Below are 10153 nucleotides of genomic sequence, written 5' to 3' on the forward strand. Positions count from 1 at the left end.
CAGAGCTTGTAATTTAATACCAACAGGTAATAAGTAATAACTAATAACAATAATATTATCTATTTAATGAAACTTTAAGCAATTAGCTAAATTAATTGACCATTTTCACTTTCAAAGTTAGAAGTACATATAAACTGTATAAAATATTAATATATAATCATATAACATATAAGCTTGTTGTTGTTTAATGACTTAATAGGTGTTCCATGAGCTAAATTTTTTATAAAGGCTAATACAATTTTTTTGTAAAATATGGGTGTTCCATAATAACTACTAACTAGAGATACTTCATACATCAACCCCCTCCCCCCCAGGTTCCTATTTTTTTTAACTACCTATACATTTTCTGTTGGATGTTATTAGTATTGATATACGTTGAACCAATGTTTGGAAAGAACATACATTCACATTTGTATTTAATGAATGATACGCAAACGTCACTTGTTTTTTTCAAATTGAACTTGAACAACGTTTGTATTTTAATGAATTTGAACGATTTTTAAGATGCTCAATTTATTTGCCATTTAATAAATATATTATGATTCCAATATTTTGATTAATTATATTGTATAATATTTTCTTATTAGAATTCCTATTATAAAAAAATTAAATGACCGACCTGGTGAATGCATTCTTTTTTTCAATGAACGTGAACGGGTTCCTCTTTTTAAGGACTGAACCTGAACGTGAACGAATTATTTTTTAGTGAATGTCCCGAACACTGCATTTAACAATGTTGGCGCTTTTGGGATACATTGTATAATTTCATACAAAAGAATAAAATGCAAACTCTTCTGCAAAAAATATGCCTGTAAGTTCTTACATTTTGTTATAATATGTATTATCGTGTATTATGAAGTTTATTGTTTTTAATCTATATTCATAGTCAACATAAAAATGTCTAACTAAATTTGATTCCACATAAACAATTAACGATCACAGTACATTTAAGAGCTAGTGGGAACCTCCAATTGTCTCAAGTCTAAACATAGCTTAATACTGGCTAAAGTAGTTCTACTTTTTTATGGAGCATAATTCATAATATTAGTAGAAAAATAAAACAATGTCGCTTTAATGGTATTCAAAACTTTTATATAATAGGAAATAAATACAATTAAATACACATTCATTATAATATGTGCAATAACACATAATAGATGACAATAATAAAATAATAACTAACTTATTAAACATAAAATAACAAAAATACATGTCAGGTCATGGCATCAATTCAAATGCTGTACTTTTGGTTCTGAACGGATTACTATTCTGTGTAAAAAAATAAAAATTTAAACATATTTCTTTGTTTATGTAGTAACCCAAAATAGAAAATAACTATGGTACAGCGACATATTTAGATATGGATATATCTCCACAGTCCACACAATTATATTATTTAACATGGGTAAAAACAATCATTAGAGTGAGCATTACCAGCATTTTGCCAAGGGAGTCATAATTTGTTACCATTTAGTCTTTTAAAATTAATAAGCCAATATTATCAATGTTGTATATAAAAATTATAACATTTCTTTTATCACATTTTTGTATTTTTTTAGTTTATGGTCACAGTTATTATATGAATAAGTATTTTGATACTATTGGTCATAACAAATGACTTAGTATACATTTTTTAATGACTGCTAAGATTAAACAATTTAAATTCTTCTTATAATTAAGTAATTGGCCAAATCAAAATAAACTTAATATTTTCATTGCTCTTATTTAATGCTTGATTAAAAAATTTTTCATGATTTTAAAAATTTTGATTTTATATTTGTTGCCATAAATGAGTTATGAGAATAAGTGATTGCAGTAGTTGATGTGGCAATTTGTCTTGCAAGTTTATCAGCTATATCATTACCTTCAATCGCATTATGACTTGGAATCCAAATTAAATTCATTAAATTGCCTTTTAATTGGTGTGCGTGTATTAAACACAGTATACTATTAACTACATCAGATGCTGTATTTATGTTTTGAATACACGATATAGTACTTAATGAATCACTAAGAATTATATAATCATTGAAATTTTCTGCCAACGCATAATCAAGTGCCCTCAATATAGCTACTGCTTCTGCTTCAGATGATGTATAGTCAGACGATAGTTTATAGGTGTATGAATCCTTATTAGATACAATGGCAATGCCAACATTATTTTGAATTTTTGATGCATCTGTATATATTCTAAAACTATGAGGATAATTTTGTAATAAGCTATTGAGACGAGCTTTATAAGTTGCTTGAGAGGTTGATCCTCTTGGCAGTTTGGTTAAACTGGTATCTATGTGTGTTAAAATTGAAGAAATATTGGTTGTTGTATTATTTGTATAAAATGTTGATTGAAATATTAGATCAAATTTTAAATTCATTAACGACGGAATTGAGTTTGTACATTGATATTGTTGAAAAGAGTTAAAATGTTGATTGTAATATATGTTAGTACCCTGGGTTAAATTTAACTGTTGCTGGGAGTTATTAAAAATATTTCTGGACTTAGAATATTGTTCCATTTCAAATTCATTGTTGTACATTGTTTTTGCACAATTAGGTATAGCAGATGGATCGCTGATTATCTTGAACCTCATAAATGGGTCTACAGCTCTTATTTTTAGATTACACGTTTCATTAATCTTTAAGAAAGTTGAATAGTAAAATAAATTATCCATGAGAAAAGGGGCACTTGAGTTTTCTGTGGCCAATTTGATTTCATTCCAAATTAGTTCTGCTAAATTAAATATTTTTGAACCAATAAATGACGATTTATGATGCTAAAACAAATAATTCCAACAATGTTAAAATAGTAATATTATTATAAATAATCACTTAATTATTGAAACTAATTTATTGTTATACAGCCTAGAAAAAAATATAAAAATATCTATTCTAACCTAACCTAACCTAACCTATTCTAGATATTTTTTCTTGGCAAATAGTAATTATTGTTATAGACTGATTGAATTATATTAATAATTTGGAACATTTGAAATCTACATTATCTATATGAATACCTACAACTAACAACAATGGCTACAAACAAATCTTCTGGACAATTTGCTCCTGTAAGATATTACTTATTTATATATTAATATATTTACAATTTTTAATAATAAGTGAATGTGTGGAATGTTGGAATAATCCAGAATGGTGCTGCCCCTAATGTGAATATTTTTGAAGAGAAAATAGGTCCCTGAACCGATTTCTTTCTGGGCGGGAAACCAGAAATTTGTTTCAAAGAGGGGTAATTGAAAAGATGATTAGAATAGTATTGGTTACATGGATACTACTTAATATAATTTTTTTCATTTTCATTTAAAAATACATATTATTATGTTTAATTCTAACATTCAATCTAACTTAACCTATAATAATAAATAATCACGTGGATTAATCAAAACGAAAACTTACTAAAAGAAGATCACTAGCTGAAACTGTTGGCTCTTCAATTAGTGCTAAAAACTGTTCAACACCAGTTCTGAAATTATTTGTGAATAATATGGTATATGAACAAATTTGAGCCATAATTTCCCATTTGTAATTTTCATTATATTTTGGAAATAAACCATTAAGAAAAGGAACGGCATCTTCGCCGTTTTTATGCTTTTTTACTATTGTCATCATATCTTTTTTCAAATTTGATTCTGTATTAATTTCTTTCTAATTATTTGGAAATAAAACAAAACAAATAGTTAAATATTAATATTGATTAATGGGTTCATAAAAAATATAAATCTTAAAACTGCTTGGACACTTTTTGTTTAAAAATAAATAAAGTTTACACTTTGTTGGAAAATTTTAGTTCTATACTTGTATACTTAATGTACCTGTATAATATTAACTCTAATGATAACCAAAACTATAAAGTTATTACTTAGCCAGTGAAATAAATGTTGTTAAAAATCTAATTTTTAAAATTTAAGGTACCTGATGCATAATTTTAAAATGATAACTAATGTTTATTAATTTAAATCATTTAGAAAAATGCAAAGTAAAATATCAGCTAAATTGGCATTTGTATACAATAAGACTAATGTCGATCTGACACACTCAGTGATGCCCTAGGTTTTAAGATTTACATTAAGACCCAAAAACATAAATTTAATGTTCCTGTGGCATGTAATCATGTGCTATAGACAAACATTACATACAATCAGTGTTAGATAATAAAACTATGATTAATGTTTATAAGGATTATATATATATATATATAACAAATACCTATTTTTTTTTTATTGAAATATTAGCAAGCTTGCTTATTATTTCGACACAAGTAATTAATGTTTAAAGTCATACACCAGTACACAACCCCTAAAAAAATTCTTTTATGCTTAGTTTTGATACTTGGCAATATGAAAAAATATCAAGGAAACAGAATAATATGAAATATAAAAATGTATGATTAAAACTGATTCTGATTTGATATTTTATTTTAAGTTTTCCAATAATATCTCTTATTGTCTAGTGTCTACCGAATAACGCACATAGTATTCCACAGTACCTCACACATTTGTCATATAATATTTGGTTCCGTGTATAGATTTTACTTGCTCACTAAAATGTTGTATTTTACTGTTTTTAGTTTTAGTAACAATAAATAACCAACTCATCGATAGAAAATCGTAAAAAAAACTCTCCAAAGTTAAAAAATGGATCAATTTTTGTAAGTGCAAAAATTTTAATCCAACCAATATTGATAATTTTATCACATGTTTTTCTAGTGAAAATTATAAGTTTTAAACTTAAAAAAATACTTTAAAAGTAGTTAAGACAGCACCTAATAAAATCATAGATAGCAATATGTAGTTGTCCCTTAAAAAATTGTTAATTGACAGGTTTTGAAAACCATTTTGATAATATATTATTATGATTATTATAGTCTATCTTGACCACTCAAAATTTGATGAAATAATATCAAAATTAAATTATCTTTTCAACATTTTAAATCTAAACATGTCTTATAATAATATAATAAAAATATAAAATTATGAATATTGGTGCGATTAAAATTTTTACACTTTTGTACAAATTATATTGTTATTACTAGGGCTCAGAAGTTATAGTATATATAATAGTATATGTAAACAAGTATCAAAAAATGGCAAATATGCATTAAAAAAAAAATGATGTTATTAATTTGCACTAAAAGAATTGTAAAATATGGAAAAACAAATTTATGATAGGTGCTTAAAATATAGCCGATAACCGTTCGACATTTTGACATTTTATTGAACTGAACAACTTCGTGAAACAATAATCAAAAAAATAGTACTTCAGAATGTTAGCACAATAGAGATTAAATGCAAATCGCACCATTCTCGTTAAAATCTTAAATTAATAGTCGACTGCGACTTTAACAATAAATACCTACATTAAATAATATTGAGTTATATATTCAATATTATTATTAAAATACACAGATTTAAAAAAAAAAGTATTAAATTATATGCATAATATGTACACGAAAATCAAAAATAAACACTTTTTCTTTAAAATATACAAAAACATACAAAATATGCATTTTTTATTTTTAAACTCACAATTCTATAGCTCAGATTTCTAGCTTGATCTGTTTTGAATTGAGAGCATGTATAATAATATTCAACTTCTACAACTTCCAAGCCTTAGCTATTACAATAATATGACATAGTAGTGAGCAAGTTAGAGTTATAAGTAAAATCTACACTCAGAACTAAATATTTCACAACAATCCAATGTAACAAGCCTGACAACATGTACTGGAGTCTGGAATAATATATATATGTATTATATACATACACATATACATCATCCGGTAGATAGTATTAAGGGATATTATTTATAAACTAAAAATAAAATCAGTATTAAACATACATAATATATTTAAAAATCGACAAGTGATAATAATATTTTCATACATATTATTCATATGATATGCTGCGGTTGCCTACCAGTACTCCATGGACACGTAACAATTATATGAAAAAATAAAAAATAAAAATAAGATTCTTAAACCGTTAACTTGAATTGTACTCATGTTATCAAAATAATAAAAAACTTTGAAGTAGGTAAAGTTCTTAATGCTTTTGTAAAATATTGATTATTTTATCATAAGTACCTATTGTGCAAGAAAAGTTGTCATGCGCAAGACAGTTTTACGAACAATTTGCTATATTGTACATTCATAAGACAGAGACCACACATACGGATACCACCTCCTCTTATTAAATTGTAATCACCAGTTAAGCATAGTTCTTTGCCCAAACATTCATGAGTGCCAAAAGTGAGATGAAGGTGGGAAACCTACTTTCAAATAATTTAAATAGACCTTATTGTAATAATAGTTTAAAAAAAACTATAATGTACAGTTTGTAAAGTTTTAGCAACTTTGAAATAAACAATCTGTTTTTGAAATAATGAACCCATTAGTTCCTGTACATTTCACTTAGTACCAATAATCAATATTACACTGAAAGGACATAGTATCGCATGTTAATCTTATACACATGTAACATAACAAATATATTGTTAAAACTTCTCAACAAATTTAATATGTTAAGTTGCTCTTATATTAACTAAACAATCTATGGTAAGAATTTTTAAAATAAATTTTTTATGTCCTGCCTGTGTAAGACAGAGTACATGCTGATAAGAAATCCACTTAAGAGGAAGTCATACCCATGTGTATTATCTCCGTCTTATACACGTACAACATACCTAAGTTTTGTTCACCAGTTTCAATAGTGTACTGTTAGTTTTGATGTAAGAATTAATTGACCTATAATACAATTCAAAGGTAAGATTATTGTTTAGTGCCCCAAGTAGGTTTTTATTGACATTATTTTTAAGTAATTACGACCTTTTTAGAACTGTATATTAATATGTAAATTTTAACCTTACGGGTATGACATCCTCTCAAGACCAATTGAGTCAATGTTTATTTTGTAATTTTCAAGTTTTTATCATCTAACATTATTCACACTTGACATTTTAGATGGATAACCCACTCCTCTATAAAACAATATAAAATCTTACGATATATTCTGAATCATCTGTTTTTATAACAGGTAATCCATTTTGTGCCACTTGAAATTCATTGTCCATCAATTCATTTAAAGAAGTCAATACTAGTAAATTAATAGAATAAGTATTATTTCCATCAGAAGAACTAATAGCTTGCTGAATTGCAAAGTTAATTTGATTTTCTGTTGGACATAATGCATTTTTCTGCAACAGTAGTCTCTCAGTTGAATATAACTCGTGTGTATACACAAACTGTCTTTGAGCAGTCAACACCAACGAATAAATATGAAACCAGTGAGAAGTTGTAGGATCCAATTCACATGCTTCTTTAGCATACTTTGATGCATTTTTAAAACATTCAAGACTTTTACCATATTCAATTAATATAGCAGCTCTTGTGGCATACACAGCGGCTTTGGATTTATTATCCATGTTGTCAAATGGAACGATTTCTTTAAGTAACTGAAAATAAATGCAAAAATTAAAATTATCACTTTTAAAGAGTAAATGTGAATAATAATATTAATATTATTTTGTCTTATGGTAGCATATTAATAAGTTTTTTTTTTCCAATATGGAATCAATATCATTCTACGTTTTTTTATATACCTATTCTATTGTTGTAAACAATTAAGTATAAAAATGGACATTGTTTGCTATGATAAATGAAAAAACCTGTAAATCAAAACAATAATTTTTTTTTGTAATAATAATAAAAACACAGTGATTAAAATATATAAATAAATTTTGATGATATAATTTTAAAAGTAGCAGTATTAATAGGCATAGCTTTACCTAAGTTATTTTGAAATATCTGCTACCGATTTAAAAAAATTAATCACTTCCCCGTGGGCGACCACTCAATTGTGTTTTACAAAACATTTAATTTTATACTATTTCCACTAATTATATTTAAAAATAACAATTTACCCATTTAAATCCTCCAGTTTCATTTGCAGCAAATAACATATGAACAAAATTTGCCATTTGTATGTGCTTCAAGGCTGAATTAATAGACAAGTAAAATTTATCAGTACCTTTATCCAACTTTTCGAGCCAATTACCAATTTCCAAAATGTTTGTATCACTTTCATTTGGTTTACCATTTTTATATAATTCATAGCTTATGATTAAATTACCAATGAATCTAAAGAATAAAAGATAGTCATCAAATATTAAATAATACTGTTTCAAACAAGGTTTAAATAAATGTATCATTTAACTGTAAACTATATATATTTTTTTTTACCCACAAATATAACTTAATAAATTAATAGAGCAAATTATATAATATAAAATAATATTGGAGTTCAATAAAAATGATTAGTAAGAAAATGTCATAGATTCACATTAAAATATTCATTATTAATTTGTCTTATCAACTTATTATAATTATTGCCTTATAATGTACCTACAAAAAAACTTAATATATTGAAACCAATATTTTAGTTTTATTTCTCTAAGATTGAAACCAATTAAGTATTATTATCAAATAACAAACTATTATTTTTAAAATAGTTTGCCCTTCTATGCTATATGCTGTTTTACTGAATTCTAACAATTAAAGTAACTACCAAACCCTTATTATATGAGACATTTGAATGCGTTATTCATATTTAATTGTTGGATATAATATGTACTTATTTAGTACTTATAGCCGTGTACCTCTATAGAATCATTAAAATTAATTAGTGTTACAATTCATTATTTGAAACAATACTACCTTCTTAATTATAGTGACACTCTATACCTATTCACTAACCATTATTTATTATCTACCAAGATAAATATTGTAAATACTTAAAAATGCTAATGATTGACAATTGTTGAGGGTTATTGAATTCACATAGATTAGACAAATTAATAGCTGAAACATATTTACCTTACAAATGTAAATTCTGATACAGAAATGTCTAAATTGTAATTACCATATTTGTTTTTAATATGTGTAATAATATCTTTCTTCTTTTGCGATTTTAAATTCCATGTAAATAAACAATGCAAAGATTTTATTTGGTTTAATAATTGTGTATCCTTGGTATGTTCAACAGGTGTTTTGTTTTTATTTCCAATTATTTTAGTGTCATTTACACTACTAACCAAATCAGAATCAATTGATAAATGTTTAGTACTAATGTCCAAAGATACTACATTAGAAACAACTATATTTTCAGTAGAATCGTCATCTTTGATTTCATTCAATAATTTGAGAACATCAATATTTTGTCTAGTATTCTCAATGGTATTTTGTTTAGATTCCCTGTTATTCTTATTTTGTTTATTAGATGCAGTTACAAGCAATTTTAACATTGAAGAAAACATTTTTTCTTCTTCTAATAAATCAAATCTGTTGATGAAAAATTATAAAATAAGTGTTGTAATAATAGTAAAGTGAAATTATAAAATCAATTAAAAACGTATATGACGGAATCAAAATAAATGTGCTTACACAGTTTGTTTTAGACTCCTCAGGCTACTAGAAATTAACAGACCTGTGAATGAACAGTATACCCAATGAGTTTATGGTGGACGACTTGATATTATATCGTAAACGCTGAAAACCTTTGAATTCATTAGAATTCGTCTGAAAAACAAATGAATATCTAACACTTGACAACAGCAAATTGCACAATCGTAACAAGGTATCCAGTCAATCATTAAAATTGAATTTCTCCGGTAAAAACAATTAAGTAATTCAAAATCTGGCACACATATTTACGAAGTCTCAACACAACTACTGCGCAGTTACGGTCACATACAGGTCGCGTCTATCGAGAAATAGAACTGACGTCGACTTGCGAACGAGCACGGAACACAGGACTCCCACTTACTGCAGTGTACTATCCGTAATGGCGTAATCTGCTGCGCTACTTTGGTTAAATAATAAATATATATTTTGTTATTTTTTCATGTATACTTCTCGCTTATATTGAGTTATATAACCATAATAGCCATCACTTACGAGCCATTGCCAAAAAATTTAGTAATAAGTATCAGCCATCAGGTAATAGATATTATGTTATGCCGTGTTCTTCTTATCTAATAGATACCTAACAACCACGATTTAAGATAATATATCTAAAGGTATATCTTTAATCGTGTAACAACCTAACTATATAATCACTAGACACCGCAATTTAAGATATAATAT

General features: G+C 26.2%; 1 protein-coding gene across 1 annotated transcript; it reads right to left on the bottom strand.

Moving 5' to 3' along the window:
- Positions 1-1256: 1256 nt before the first annotated feature.
- Positions 1257-9951, bottom strand: LOC111039329. The gene is made up of 6 exons (XM_022322801.1): positions 9452-9951; positions 8885-9349; positions 7933-8149; positions 7015-7464; positions 3412-3660; positions 1257-2774 (listed from the first exon to the last, which is right to left on the bottom strand). The coding sequence occupies exons 2-6, from the start codon at positions 9322-9324 to the stop codon at positions 1749-1751; spliced, it is 2382 nt and encodes a 793-aa protein (XP_022178493.1). The 5' UTR covers positions 9325-9349; positions 9452-9951; the 3' UTR covers positions 1257-1748.
- Between the last annotated feature and the right edge of the window lie 202 nt (positions 9952-10153).

Source organism: Myzus persicae, unplaced genomic scaffold, assembly GCF_001856785.1.
Source record: "Myzus persicae strain clone G006 unplaced genomic scaffold, MPER_G0061.0, whole genome shotgun sequence".
Taxonomy (NCBI): Eukaryota; Metazoa; Arthropoda; class Insecta; order Hemiptera; family Aphididae; genus Myzus; species Myzus persicae.

What these genes read in the sequence shown, in the direction of transcription:
- LOC111039329 (XM_022322801.1), bottom strand. Translation starts at nt 9,324, where the DNA reads ATGTTTTCTTCAATGTTAAAATTGCTTGTAACTGCATCTAATAAACAA. An exon ending in AAACTGGAGGATTTAAATGG is followed by an intron (nt 7,465 to 7,932) that starts GTAAATTGTTAT and finishes ATTTATTTTCAG; the next exon opens with TTACTTAAAGAAATCGTTCC. An exon ending in CAGCTAGTGATCTTCTTTTA is followed by an intron (nt 2,775 to 3,411) that starts GTAAGTTTTCGT and finishes TATTTGTTTTAG; the next exon opens with CATCATAAATCGTCATTTAT.